The sequence below is a fragment of the Perissodus microlepis genome, chromosome 10 (assembly GCF_051167445.1).
Source record: "Perissodus microlepis isolate ML-2025 ecotype Zambia chromosome 10, ASM5116744v1, whole genome shotgun sequence".
NCBI classification, from domain to species: Eukaryota; Metazoa; Chordata; class Actinopteri; order Cichliformes; family Cichlidae; genus Perissodus; species Perissodus microlepis.
In genome coordinates this window covers 17,285,556-17,301,235 of record NC_140470.1, presented here as the reverse complement: position 1 = coordinate 17,301,235, position 15,680 = coordinate 17,285,556, and the positions used below count along the sequence as shown (strand labels likewise).

General features: G+C 41.9%; 1 protein-coding gene across 1 annotated transcript; it reads left to right on the top strand.

Moving 5' to 3' along the window:
• The first annotated feature begins 8,035 nt into the window (after positions 1 to 8,035).
• Positions 8,036 to 9,422, top strand: LOC146379182 (lipocalin-like). Its single transcript, XM_084942543.1, has 5 exons — positions 8,036 to 8,149; positions 8,479 to 8,618; positions 8,707 to 8,783; positions 8,884 to 9,183; positions 9,283 to 9,422. The coding sequence occupies exons 1-4, from the start codon at positions 8,054 to 8,056 to the stop codon at positions 9,024 to 9,026; spliced, it is 456 nt and encodes a 151-aa protein (XP_084798669.1). The 5' UTR covers positions 8,036 to 8,053; the 3' UTR covers positions 9,027 to 9,183; positions 9,283 to 9,422.
• Positions 9,423 to 15,680: the final 6,258 nt, after the last annotated feature.

Sequence of the window (15,680 nt, the reverse complement as noted above, 5' to 3'; positions counted from 1 at the left end):
AAATTCAACCTGCCAACACGGACGATGATGCAATTCTACACTGCAATCACCGAGTCCATCCTCACCTTCTCCATCACCGTGTGGTACGCTGGAGCCACTATCAGGGACAAACAGAGACTGCAGCGTGTTGTGCGCTCTGCTGAGAAGGTGATTGGCTGCAGACTCCCATCTCTGCAGGACCTGTACACCTCCAGGACACTGGGGCGTGCAGCTCGGATCTCAGCTGACCCTTCTCACCTTGGACACAGTCTGTTTGACCTGCTCCCCTCAGGCAGGAGGCTCCGGTCCATTCGCACCAGAACCTCTCGCCATAAGAACAGTTTCTTCCCCTCTGCTGTTGGACACATGAACAATAACCGTATGACTGTTCCCACCACTAACACATGACCCTACGCTATGTTCACTGCATCATTCCATGTTTGGCACTGATCACCACCTGCACTCATGTATATATCTATCTACTTAGCACTTTTAATTCTTATTCTTATTTTTTTTTTCTCATGTCTATTTAAGCGTTATTTATGACAGTATGTTTGCACTAAGCACCGCAGCAATTTCCTAATGTTGTAAACCTGCTCAACATTTGGCAATAAAACCCTTTCTGATTCTGATTCTGATTCTAAATGTACATTTGTAGTATTACCGAGGGAGAGAAAAGACTATGAGATAACATCACTCAGAGATGGAGAATGATGTAGGAAACACAGGACAGGAGCGGAAGAGGAGGGACTATTTTTAAAAGAAAAGGACTGCGCGGTGGGATCTGTTCAACTGGAAATTTTGTCAGGGTCCTGGGTCTGGGCGGCCCAGGATCCCTGGGCAGTCATGGACTGGTGACATTATATGTATTTTTGGTGTTGCTGCTGCTCTTTCTCCGTGCTTGTGTGTGTGTGTGTGTGTGTGTGTATGAACACTGGTTTGCAGGCGCCTTCGGGCCTGGTGATCATTGCTTGAGACTTCACGTTAATCATCCAGTTTAGGTTTTGTCGTTAAGTGCATGCCTGCCATTGTTTAGTGTCCTGACAGCTGCCGCTATTGTTTCCCGCAGGAGGAGCGTGGAAGGCCTGAAGAGCAGCGAGCACCGGGAGTGCAGACACGGGAGCAGAGAGCACTAGGAGGACACGACACGGGAGTCTGGGGAAAACACGGGGATTTATTGTTGTTTTGTACTGTTCGCACACAGAGCACCGCGCCTGGGTCCTCCTTCCCTACACCCCCCACGGTCTGCCATGCCAAACCGTGACAAATTTAAAGCTTACTTTCTTTTTTTTTTTTAATTGATAGATGTCGAGTGGATCGACAGATTGATGATTTGTTGTTGTTGTTGTACACTGCACTGCACTCTTGAAGAAGATGTGTTCAGATTTACACAAGCTAACGCGTTTTTTTTGTTGTTGTTTTTGGACAAATTGTTTCAGAGCTGGGTTACATCAGGGGGAACAGACATCTCATTTAAATGTAATGTCTCATTTTTCCAAGTGTGTAAGGAAAGTCATCCATCTACAATATAATCAGCAAGCACATGGAGCTATTTGAAGCTTTGTGAAATCATTAGAATTAGAAGTTTGTATTTCTTGTATTAATATTATTTTAATATCACATTTATATAGCGGATGGAGGTTCAGTTAGTTCTGTAGTTTGTACTGCTTCAGAGGAGTGCTCAGCTGCCCAGTCTTCTGTCCCAGTGGTCATGTCACAGAGGACCACTTCCACTCGCATCCATAACCTGCAACAGTTTTCCTTTTAATTCATTATCTGTGGTCTTTCAAACATTAAGAATTAATTAATTAAATGTCCCAAACAATATTCATCACTTTGCTTCTATCTGCCTGCAATTATAGCCACCTACCATGTACCGGATCTTTATTACAGCTGGCTAATAAAAAGTGTTAAGGATAAAGCATCTGTCTGCACTTTTCCCTCTAAGCTGCGCACTGCTGACACGGTCTCCGCGCACACAAAATCTGCACTGCGCACAAAACCCCCCAAAACAAAACAGAAAAAAATCAAACCTGGAATTAAAATAAATACATAACAATTGATTCTGTGCTGTTTTGGAGTGTGAGTCAGTGAGTGACCGGTAACTGGCTGCTCCAGCCAACGATGCCACTCACATTCATATAAACGTTAATCAGTGTCGTTGACGGGTTATGACGGCGTCCTTATGTGCCGATCCCGGTGTTTTAGTTAGTAAAGCGGTGTGGCCGATGTGGAGTGGCTGAGTGAAGACACGCTAATGACAACATGTACAAACATTGGAGATGTGAGCAGGACAGACAGACAAATTAAGGTGAAGTTTAAGTTCTCAGTCAGATTTGTGCTTATCCAGTGCCATTTATTTCCAATTCTTATTTGTGGATATTGATCATTAAATACTGACACTAGTTTATAAGTAGTGGAAATGCAAATAATCGTGTCATTATCAGTGATGGGAATAACGGCCGTTACTTTTTTCAGTAACTAGTAATCTGATTAATTACTGTTTCTATATTTCTATTGTTACATGGCTATTACTAAGAAGAAAATGCGGTGTGGACTCATTAATATTTTTCAACACACAGATGGTTGAATCTGTCTTCAGTTTACCGGGAGTTGGAGCCGGGGGGCAATCGTACAAGTGCTGCTTAGGTGGATTCACCTCTGTTTGCACCATTTAGTTATGAGCTGTTGCATCTGTGGATGCCAAAGAGAAAACTTCCCACTGGATACTGAGCTGACTATACCTGTCTTCCGTGTGTAGCACAAGCGTTTACTAGTGTAAGGCTGTAGAATTTCAATTTACAAAGTCAGTTACCAAAACTGTTAATACTTCCATGAACCATTGAGCAAGGCATATTACTTGATAGATGCTATTAGGAATGCTTTCAAAAGGCATCAACAGCACAGATACAGTAGATATCATTCACAGAACAATGTTTTCAAGCAGCATGTAAACATTTTTATTTCTGCTGTTAGATTGTTCTAATTTGACATTTTTACATGTTTTAAATGAGACAAAATTACAGGTTCAGACAACAGATGTTTTGGTTAATCCAATTTTTTATTTTTATGGGTAAGATGTTATAATACCCTGGTTCACTCTGTGACTTACTTTGTCTCCTATAAATCTTCTTTAATTCAGTTCAATTCAATTCAACAGTATTTACATACAAATGAATTGAACTGAACTGAATTAAAGAAAAAACCCAACAATCCCCTATGAGCAAGCACTTGGCGACAGTGGGGAGGAAAAACTACCTTTAAAAAGGTAGAAACCTCCGGCAGAACCAGGCTCAGGGAGGGGCGGCCATCTGCCGCGACCGGTTGGGAGGGGTGGAGCCGATGACAAATGTATACACAACTAAATATTAAAGCAAATATGCTTTAAAATTTATGTTTAGGGAGTTGAAGTAACTGTTAATATTTAGTTGTATATAACTTTGATTTTATAGGAGACAGAGTTGAAGTCACTTAAGTGAACAGTCTCAGAAACCAGTTGCGCTTCTTTTTCTTTTTTGGCTTTTCTCTCTGCATGTTGTCATCTCGGGCCTCTGGATTTTCTGGTTTGGTAGTACTGGCCTCCTCTTTTTCTTGCTTATTCTCCTGGAGTGTCTCGACTTGGGCTGGAGAATTTTCTGCTTTGTTAACCCTGGTCTCTTTTTGATCTATGGTCTCTTTTTTGGCTGGAGAATGATCCTGATTGCCAACGTTGGACTCGGGTTCTTCCTTTTTTACTGTCTCTTGCAGAGACCGCAAAGACTCCTGAAGAATGATCTTTTCATCTTCTGTTTTCTTGAGTTGTTTGCGGATTGTTGCGTTCTCCTGGTTTTTCCTCGTTACAATCTCCAGGTAGAAAGCTCTGGTTTTTTCCAGCTCTTCTTTTAAGTTTTGGACCTCCAAATTATTTGCCTCACAAACAGCCTCACTGAGGCAGAATTTGACTATGAGCTCAGCGAACTCACAGGGGGCTCTTTCTTCCTGTTCTTTACGTTTTGCAACTTCCTCTTCTAGGTTTTTCTGTGTTTTGAGGAGCTGCTCGCGGAGTTGTTCGATCTCTTCCTGCTGTTTTTTACATTGGACCTCCAACTCAGCTTCCCGAACAGTTTTCACCTCTGCAGAGTCTGTGTGCGGAGCTTCTGTAGTTTGTGTTGAAGCGTCCACACTCAGCTCTGCAGCTGTGACAGCTGTGTTGCTGTTTTGAACAGGAGCCTCAGGCACATCAGGGGTGAGATTCTCCTCGGGTCTGCTTCTGTGAGCCTGTTCCAGTTGTTTTTTGAGCTCAAGAATTTTTTTCTCAGCATTTCCTCTGCAGCACTGTAGCTTCAGGCGAAGCCAATCGTTTTGTGTTTTAGCCGCAGAGGCTTTGTGGTTCGCGGCTGTCATATTGTAGAGATTGGTTTTACTCATGTGCTGAGCCTCCTGCAGGTGGAATCTCAGTGCAGCCATTTCATCGGTCTCACTATGTGGACATTTGCCATCATTTGGCATTAAGTGAGGATTAGGCTGTGGTTGAGATGGTCCATCATTGGTTCTAAAGTCAGGCTGATGATGCACAGGCCCTCGGTTCGGTAAAAAATGTGGCTTGTACCAGTGCTGCCCAGGCCCATTATTGGGGTTAAAGTGGGGATTGGGCTGATGTGGCACAGGCCCTCGGTTCGGTAAAAACGGTGGCTTGTACCAATGCTGCCCAGGCCCATTATTGGGGTTAAAGTGGGGATTGGGCTGATGTGGCACAGGCCCTCGGTTCGGTAAAAAGTGTGGATTGTAGCAATGCTGCCCAGGCCCATTATTGGGGTTAAAGTGGGGATTGGGCTGATGTGGCCCATGCCCTCGATTGGGTCCAGGGTTTCTGGCTCTGGGGTTTGCATTTTTTTGCTTTTTATTCTTATTTTCACCCTTTGGTTTGGCAGATGAAGTCACCTCATTTGGTGCCCGGTTTTTCCCTCTTTGCTTTGGGTTTGGCTGCTTCGCTTTTGTGTTAGGGCGAACAGCGGCCGATGAGGTTCCTTCCTGGGGATCAACGTTTTGCTGCATACTCTGCATTCTTCTTGTCTTTGCTCTTACAATGTACAATGAAGATTTTTTCTATTTGATCAGGGTTTGGACTTGTTTTCGTTGCATACACTGAACGTTTCAAATCGTTTTCCTAAAGGTTGGCTCGTGGTGTGTTCCTAAAGAGTCGCACAGTTCTGAGACATACTGAGAGCACGCTGTGGTCCTATTTAAGGACTTTTGAGATGTCACGTGCTCCTTTGATCTGATAGAGCAAATTGAGTGTGATGTCATCTGCTTAGAATGTAGAATGTGATGTCATTAACTTAGCAGAGAATCGTGTTTTTCTTTGAAATAGAATTCTACCAAACTTAAATTAAAAACTTTAATTTTGTACAAGATGTTAAATTCCCAATCTAAAGGCCAAATCTATCCGAGAACTTCGGGAGAAGATTACACAAATAACTCAGAAGCTTCAATAAATGTTTCTGCATCAACATGTTTTCCATATACATCTTTAAAAATATTTTCTATTCGCCTAAACAAATTTGATTTATATTAATTTCTGTCCTAATGGAAAAAGGAACGATTTTCAAAGCTTCAAGTTTAAAAGAAAATCCTTTTATTTAACACTATCAAGTTGCAGATTTGCTATATTGTATAGTATTAAATTGCAAGTCTGAAATAGGTGAGTTTTAAGGGGCATTCACTCAGGACAAAATAAATTATTTGCTTTCTGTGTCAGACTTGCAAACTTATAAATACTGCAGGGATGTGTGCATGAGTTAATGCTGTAGAGGAGACAATAATCAGGCAACAAACTGCTGCCACAGCCGCTCCTTAAATATCTGGTCTTGACTAAGCTTAAAATATGAGTGCTGAAAACTCCTCTGATGCTATCCAGTGGTATATTCAGTGCACTTCACTATTCCTGTTAATACAACATCTGAAAAGGAAAGAAGTGAAAAGTCATGCTGTCACAGTAAAAGAAGTCCTTCTTCAACTCAGAAAAATCCGCATTTGAACCACATAACAAAAATATTTTAAAGATCTGGCCTCAGATTTATTATTTTAGTGTTTAGAAAGCCCTTCTACACATATGTGAGCAGCTCAGTAATTTTCTTTTCAGTTTCAGGAAAAAATGGTGCTCCCAACTAAGCACAGCGGGGTAAAATAAGCCGAATAACACGCTGTATTGTGGGCTGGTTACGCTGTCAACAGGTAAGCATTTTTCCAGTGATATGGGTGAAGAAAGAAACATGTTTACAGTGGCTTGCAAAAGTATTCGGCCCCCTTGAACTTTTCCACATTTTGTCACATTACAGCCACAAACATGAATCAATTTTATTGGAATTCCACGTGAAAGACCAATACAAAGTGATGTACACGTGAGAAGTGGAATTAAAATCATACATGATTCCAAACATTTTTTTGCAAATAAATAACTGCAAAGTTGGGTGTGCGTAATTATTCAGCCCCCTGAGTCAATACTTTGTAGAACTACCTTTTGCTGCAATTACAGCTGCCAGTCTTTTAGGGTATGTCTCTACCAGCTTTGCACATCTAGAGACTGAAATCTTTGCCCATTCTTCTTTGCAAAACAGCTCCAGCTCAGTCAGATTAGATGGACAGCGTTTGTGAACAGCAGTTTTCAGATCTTGCCACAGACTCTCGATTGGATTTAGATCTGGACTTGGACTGGGCCATTCTAACACATGGATATGTTTTGTGTTAAACCATTCCATTGTTGCCCTGGCTTTATGTTTAGGGTCGTTGTCCTGCTGGAAGGTGAACCTCCGCCCCAGTCTCAAGTCTTTTGCAGACTCCAAGAGGTTTTCTTCCAAGATTGCCATGTATTTGGCTCCATCCAGCTTCCCATCAACTCTGACCAGCTTCCCTGTCCCTGCTGAAGAGAAGCACCCCCAGAGCATGATGCTGCCACCACCGTGTTTGGCAGTGGGGATGGTGTGTTCAGAGTGATGTGCAGTGTTAGTTTTCCACCACACATAGCGTTTTGCATTTTGGCCAAAAAGTTCCATTTTGGTCTCATCTGACCAGAGCACCTTCTTCCACATGTTTGCTGTGTCCCCCACATGGCTTGTGGCAAACTGCAAACGGGACTTCTTGTGGTTTTCTGTTAACAATGGCTTTCTTCTTGCCACTCTTCTACAAAGGCCAACTTTGTGCAGTGCACAACTAATAGTTGTCCTTTGGACAGATTCCCCCACCTGAGCTGTAGATCTCTGCAGCTCGTCCAGAGTCACCATGGGCCTCTTGGCTGCATTTCTGATCAGCGCTCTCCTTGTTCGGCCTGTGAGTTTAGCTGGACGGCCTTGTCTTGGTAGGTTTACAGTTGTGCCATACTCCTTCCATTTCTGAATGATCGCTTGAACAGTGCTCCGTGGGATGTTCAAGGCTTGGGAAATCCTTTTGTAGCCTAAGCCTGCTTTAAATTTCTCAATAAGTTTATCCCTGACCTGTCTGGTGTGTTCTTTGGACTTCATGGTGTTGTTGCTCCCAATATTCTCTTGGACAACCTCTGAGGCCGTCACAGAGCAGCTGTATTTGTACTGACATTAGATTACACACAGGTGCACTCTATTAAGTCATTAGCACTCATCAGGCAATGTCTATGGGCAACTGACTGCACTCAGACCAAAGGGGGCTGAATAATTACGCACACCCCACTTTCCAATTATTTATTTGTAAAAAATGTTTGAAATCATGTATGATTTTCGTTCCACTTCTCACGTGTACACCACTTTGTATTGGTCTTTCACGTGGAATTCCAATAAAATTGATTCATGTTTGTGGCTGTAATGTGACAAAATGTGGAAAAGTTCAAGGGACACAGTGGATACAATTCTGCCCCTGCAGGAATAAACTTTGTGGTTATGAAACTGACCAAGTGTTTGCATAAAATGTCACACGTTCAAAGCCGTCACAGAACCTGGGGTTTGTATAAGTGCAGCTGTTGGTGGGGAGATAATCTCACTCTTCTATATAAAGAGTCACCAGGCAGCAACTTCCAGATCTTCATTTGCGATCTCATCCATCATCATTTCTCCACTTATCAGCAGCTATGGCTTCACTTCGCACCCTTCTGGGAGTGGTACTGTGCTCCCTCATGGTTTCTTCCTCTGAAATCCTACCTCAGGCAGACTTTGATTTACAGGCGGTAAGAATCATTGATAATCATTTTTATTTTACCACCCATCTATTTTCATAACCATGTCTCTATCTTAGGGCCATGGAAAGGGGGTACTGGAGGTTATCTAACAGGGATAAGCAGGGACCCCCCCCCCCCCCCCCCCCCCCCCAAGACAGTTTAGCAGTCTACACGGGAGGCTAACCTTTGCACAATTTACTTTTATAATGACTTCACCATTTATGTTATGTGGTTATGTTTCACGCTGGATTTTGTGTGATAATACATATTCTGTGTTACAACAAACAGCTCTTGTGCTTCTGTCTAATTCTCAATGCTTTCCATTTGTGTGTCCACAGATGGCAGGTAAGTGGTACCGGACTGGAATTTGCTCTAATGGCCAGTGGTTTGTCAGTCGCAAAGCCAATATGAAGACCGGCACGGCCATCATTACGCCAACTGAAGATGGAGGTCTTGAGTTGTCGTTCTTCAGTCTTACGTGAGTGCGAGAGGACAGACAGAGCAAATATCATTTGAATAGCATTAAAATATTTACACTGGAGATTAATGTGATGTCTTTGCGACAGTAATGATACATGTCAGAAAATGGAGAATTTAGCCAACAAGACCGAGGTGCCTGGAAAATTCACATACAAGAGTCGGCGTGAGTACGCCCACAAAGAGAGGAAACGAATAATTTCCCATCATCATCATCCAGTATTGTTTTTTCACATATTCTCTTCTGCTTTTTTCCTTTTTGTCAGACTGGGGGTATGTGAGTGACATGCTTATGGTTGATGTGAAGTATGATGAGTACGCCCTGACCTATTCCTTCAACACCAGAGGGAATGAAACCTTTGTCATTAACAGACTATTTGGTAAAGTTGCATTTAGCTGTGTTCAGTAAACCGTTTAGCAAAGTTACACCCACTGCAGCAGATTTACATCACGTGGCTTCACAGGACGTAGTTTGGATCTCAGCGATGAGGTGCAGGAGAAGTTCAGGCAGTTCTGCTTGCAGACCGGCATCCTTCCTGAAAATACTGTCCTTCTTCCTAAAAGCGGTACTTTTACATTGGTGGTGAAGTTCTATATAAAAACAGCTTGGAATACAGTGATGTTGTGCACTGATCACCTTACACTTTCCATTTTTCCTTCTACAGAGGAGTGTCCACTTGCCTAACCTTCTGTCCCACCGATCGTCTCACCAGTACTGCATGAAGATCTTACACCATCTGTTATGGAAATGTGCCTGAGCACCATCTTGAGATGTTTTTAACAATAAAAATGCAAACATCGAGAATATTTTTCTTCATTATTCATCCTTTGTATGAAATAAACTGAAGAACACCCATAACAACACAACCAAAATGTATTTTTCCCCCATTCACACACTTTATAGTATTCAAGCAATCAATCAATCAATCAATCAGTTTATTTATAAGCACATTTAAAAACAACAGAGGTTGACCAAAGTGCTATACAAAGCAAAAAGTAAAACAAACACACCTAAAGAGAACAAAACAAAAACTCAGTCACAATTAAAAGCTAGGGAGTAGAAATGTGCTTTCAGACGGGATTTAAAGTGGTGGAGACGTCCTACTTTGAAGAGGCAGACTGTTCCAAAGGGTCAGGCAAACGCTTGGTCTCCTCTGTGCTTTAGGAACAATCAGAAGCAATGTAACAGCTGACTGAAAAGTTCTATTTGCAGTGTTTTTAGTTAAAAGATCAGAGAGCTATGAGGCAGCTAATCCATTTAGAGACTTACAAACAAGCAATAAAATCTTAAAATCAATTCTAGAACATACTGGAAACCAGTGTAAACGAGCCAAGACTGGGGAAATATGGTCACGTTTACGAGTGCCTGTCAAGAGTCGGGCTGCAGCATTCTGAACAAGCTGAAGACGAGAGAGCAGAGAGCATTCGATTGTTAAAAACAAACAGTGGTCACATTATAAGTTAAATGCATATTCAAGCTTTTATTTACATCCGTTTACAATTCACTGAGTTTTATTTTATGTGATTAAATGATCTTAGATCATCCACCTGTAGATGAAGGTCAGAATGACTCCTTGTTTTATCTGCCCATATTGTGGTTTTAGTCAACACGCTAAAGGCAATATGCTACCGAGTGGTGACGTCAGAGTACCTCATAGCACAACAGTTGCTTATACAAACACACACACACACACACACACACACACACACACACACACACACACACACAATTTTAACAAGTTGTTTCTGTGCTTAAATTTCTTACATTTTTTTCTTCCATTGATTAACCCACTATTTGAAATCAGATATTTTTCACTATTCTTCTTGGTTTATACATGAACTCTCCTTTGAGTACATTTCCTTACAACCAGAATATTATGATTGTTGGACAATCATGTAGTCAGACTCGGGTTTCTTTGTTTTCTGGTCTTCATGAAAGCCAAATCAGAACGTTTTTCCTCAGAAGTAGCTATTCCACTTCTGGGGTGAGCAACCTGTGCTCCCAAAATATCATTTTTGAGCATTTTAGTGGCCAAAAAGAATCTATATAGAGCTGCAAAACAAATCTGAATTTTATATATAAAAAAAAAAAAGTGATACAGCCTGTTAAATATACATGTGTCTTTCAACATTACTAATACTAATACAAATACATGAAAAATAATTAATATCTTTTACCACATTTGGCTACTCTACAGTGGGCTATATGATTATTTGGTACTTGGCATGGTGGTAAAGGGCACAAAGATCCACAGCCCATCTGTTCCCTTTTCTTTATGTAGGTTTTCTCTCAGTGCTCTGGTTTCCTTCCACATCCACAGACATATGTGTTAGGTTAACTGGTTATTCTAAACTTGCTCTCTGAGTCAGCCTTGCAGCAGAGCGATCATCCTATCAGGGCGACGTCTCTGCTTTGAAAGGCAGTGCCTCCAACATTCAGCAATAAAAAGAAATTCTGCTGACCATAATGAATCTCAGTTACATCATATTATCAGAAGGCTCAATTTTAGGTGGTCAGGTAGAGAGCATTGAGAGAGTTATACAATTTAACAACTGTCCCAAATGTCTTTATTAACGATTCCAGACATTTTCGCAGTTATTTATTGTCAGAAGATTAGACATGTGACCCTCCAGACAGCTGACAACGACCTGGCTTAATAACAACAACACCAGCTGGTTATAAGCTAACATTTTGCCAGCTAATATTATCACTGAGTCTCCTAAGAAAATCACACTTTCCCTCTGGTAAACAGTGTGATACCCGCACATCATTTGAGGATTTATTCTCTAAGCGTCCAACAATGAAAGTTTTACTAACACCAGCTAACAGAGGCTTACAGTGACAAAAACAGCAGCACTTACCAACAAAAGAAGTTCAGGACAAACTCAGCAACTCAGCTCAGTATCACTGTCATTCGACAGAAATGGCCTTCAGTAACTAACAAAGCTCTATTCAGAGCTCAGGTAAAGAGCAGACTGACAGCCTGCACTCCATATGGATCAACCAGTCACAGTTTTTCGTCCTCCTGCAGCCACCATTGCTAGGATTATGCACTTTAGAGGGGGTAAGACAACAGAACTCAGCTGACTGCAGTCTGTACTCTACTGACATCTAGTGGTGAGATATCACACCAGTGAAAGTTACAACTTTAAACAAAGTTCCAAAAACAAACAAGTGAAACCCTCTCTTGATTGTATACTTTAACAGTAATACACATGTAACCTTCTAAACAGTCCAACAAATATCAGCAAACAGACTGCTTCTGTGCAGTTACAGTCACACAGTGTGCCAGCTAGCTAATCATCCTGACTGACACCCTCATCACCTCTGTGGACTCATTCCGCTTCCTGGGTACCACCATCACCCAGGACCTGAAGTGGGAGCCCACCATCACCTCCGTCATTAAGAAAGCCCAGCAGAGGATGTACTTCCTGAGGCAGCTGAAGAAATTCAACCTGCCAACACGGACGATGATGCAATTCTACACTGCAATCACCGAGTCCATCCTCACCTTCTCCATCACCGTGTGGTACGCTGGAGCCACTATCAGGGACAAACAGAGACTGCAGCGTGTTGTGCGCTCTGCTGAGAAGGTGATTGGCTGCAGACTCCCATCTCTGCAGGACCTGTACACCTCCAGGACACTGGGGCGTGCAGCTCGGATCTCAGCTGACCCTTCTCACCTTGGACACAGTCTGTTTGACCTGCTCCCCTCAGGCAGGAGGCTCCGGTCCATTCGCACCAGAACCTCTCGCCATAAGAACAGTTTCTTCCCCTCTGCTGTTGGACACATGAACAATAACCGTATGACTGTTCCCACCACTAACACATGACCCTACGCTATGTTCACTGCATCATTCCATGTTTGGCACTGATCACCACCTGCACTCATGTATATATCTATCTACTTAGCACTTTTAATTCTTATTCTTATTTTTTTTTTCTCATGTCTATTTAAGCGTTATTTATGACAGTATGTTTGCACTAAGCACCGCAGCAATTTCCTAATGTTGTAAACCTGCTCAACATTTGGCAATAAAACCCTTTCTGATTCTGATTCTGATTCTAAATGTACATTTGTAGTATTACCGAGGGAGAGAAAAGACTATGAGATAACATCACTCAGAGATGGAGAATGATGTAGGAAACACAGGACAGGAGCGGAAGAGGAGGGACTATTTTTAAAAGAAAAGGACTGCGCGGTGGGATCTGTTCAACTGGAAATTTTGTCAGGGTCCTGGGTCTGGGCGGCCCAGGATCCCTGGGCAGTCATGGACTGGTGACATTATATGTATTTTTGGTGTTGCTGCTGCTCTTTCTCCGTGCTTGTGTGTGTGTGTGTGTGTGTGTGTATGAACACTGGTTTGCAGGCGCCTTCGGGCCTGGTGATCATTGCTTGAGACTTCACGTTAATCATCCAGTTTAGGTTTTGTCGTTAAGTGCATGCCTGCCATTGTTTAGTGTCCTGACAGCTGCCGCTATTGTTTCCCGCAGGAGGAGCGTGGAAGGCCTGAAGAGCAGCGAGCACCGGGAGTGCAGACACGGGAGCAGAGAGCACTAGGAGGACACGACACGGGAGTCTGGGGAAAACACGGGGATTTATTGTTGTTTTGTACTGTTCGCACACAGAGCACCGCGCCTGGGTCCTCCTTCCCTACACCCCCCACGGTCTGCCATGCCAAACCGTGACAAATTTAAAGCTTACTTTCTTTTTTTTTTTTAATTGATAGATGTCGAGTGGATCGACAGATTGATGATTTGTTGTTGTTGTTGTACACTGCACTGCACTCTTGAAGAAGATGTGTTCAGATTTACACAAGCTAACGCGTTTTTTTTGTTGTTGTTTTTGGACAAATTGTTTCAGAGCTGGGTTACATCAGGGGGAACAGACATCTCATTTAAATGTAATGTCTCATTTTTCCAAGTGTGTAAGGAAAGTCATCCATCTACAATATAATCAGCAAGCACATGGAGCTATTTGAAGCTTTGTGAAATCATTAGAATTAGAAGTTTGTATTTCTTGTATTAATATTATTTTAATATCACATTTATATAGCGGATGGAGGTTCAGTTAGTTCTGTAGTTTGTACTGCTTCAGAGGAGTGCTCAGCTGCCCAGTCTTCTGTCCCAGTGGTCATGTCACAGAGGACCACTTCCACTCGCATCCATAACCTGCAACAGTTTTCCTTTTAATTCATTATCTGTGGTCTTTCAAACATTAAGAATTAATTAATTAAATGTCCCAAACAATATTCATCACTTTGCTTCTATCTGCCTGCAATTATAGCCACCTACCATGTACCGGATCTTTATTACAGCTGGCTAATAAAAAGTGTTAAGGATAAAGCATCTGTCTGCACTTTTCCCTCTAAGCTGCGCACTGCTGACACGGTCTCCGCGCACACAAAATCTGCACTGCGCACAAAACCCCCCAAAACAAAACAGAAAAAAATCAAACCTGGAATTAAAATAAATACATAACAATTGATTCTGTGCTGTTTTGGAGTGTGAGTCAGTGAGTGACCGGTAACTGGCTGCTCCAGCCAACGATGCCACTCACATTCATATAAACGTTAATCAGTGTCGTTGACGGGTTATGACGGCGTCCTTATGTGCCGATCCCGGTGTTTTAGTTAGTAAAGCGGTGTGGCCGATGTGGAGTGGCTGAGTGAAGACACGCTAATGACAACGTGTACAAACATTGGAGATGTGAGCAGGACAGACAGACAAATTAAGGTGAAGTTTAAGTTCTCAGTCAGATTTGTGCTTATCCAGTGCCATTTATTTCCAATTCTTATTTGTGGATATTGATCATTAAATACTGACACTAGTTTATAAGTAGTGGAAATGCAAATAATCGTGTCATTATCAGTGATGGGAATAACGGCCGTTACTTTTTTCAGTAACTAGTAATCTGATTAATTACTGTTTCTATATTTCTATTGTTACATGGCTATTACTAAGAAGAAAATGCGGTGTGGACTCATTAATATTTTTCAACACACAGATGGTTGAATCTGTCTTCAGTTTACCGGGAGTTGGAGCCGGGGGGCAATCGTACAAGTGCTGCTTAGGTGGATTCACCTCTGTTTGCACCATTTAGTTATGAGCTGTTGCATCTGTGGATGCCAAAGAGAAAACTTCCCACTGGATACTGAGCTGACTATACCTGTCTTCCGTGTGTAGCACAAGCGTTTACTAGTGTAAGGCTGTAGAATTTCAATTTACAAAGTCAGTTACCAAAACTGTTAATACTTCCATGAACCATTGAGCAAGGCATATTACTTGATAGATGCTATTAGGAATGCTTTCAAAAGGCATCAACAGCACAGATACAGTAGATATCATTCACAGAACAATGTTTTCAAGCAGCATGTAAACATTTTTATTTCTGCTGTTAGATTGTTCTAATTTGACATTTTTACATGTTTTAAATGAGACAAAATTACAGGTTCAGACAACAGATGTTTTGGTTAATCCAATTTTTTATTTTTATGGGTAAGATGTTATAATACCCTGGTTCACTCTGTGACTTACTTTGTCTCCTATAAATCTTCTTTAATTCAGTTCAATTCAATTCAACAGTATTTACATACAAATGAATTGAACTGAACTGAATTAAAGAAAAAACCCAACAATCCCCTATGAGCAAGCACTTGGCGACAGTGGGGAGGAAAAACTACCTTTAAAAAGGTAGAAACCTCCGGCAGAACCAGGCTCAGGGAGGGGCGGCCATCTGCCGCGACCGGTTGGGAGGGGTGGAGCCGATGACAAATGTATACACAACTAAATATTAAAGCAAATATGCTTTAAAATTGATGTTTAGGGAGTTGAAGTAACTGTTAATATTTAGTTGTATATAACTTTGATTTTATAGGAGACAGAGTTGAAGTCACTTAAGTGAACAGTCTCAGAAACCAGTTGCGCTTCTTTTTCTTTTTTGGCTTTTCTCTCTGCATGTTGTCATCTCGGGCCTCTGGATTTTCTGGTTTGGTAGTACTGGCCTCCTCTTTTTCTTGCTTATTCTCCTGGAGTGTCTCGACTTGGGCTGGAGAATTTTCT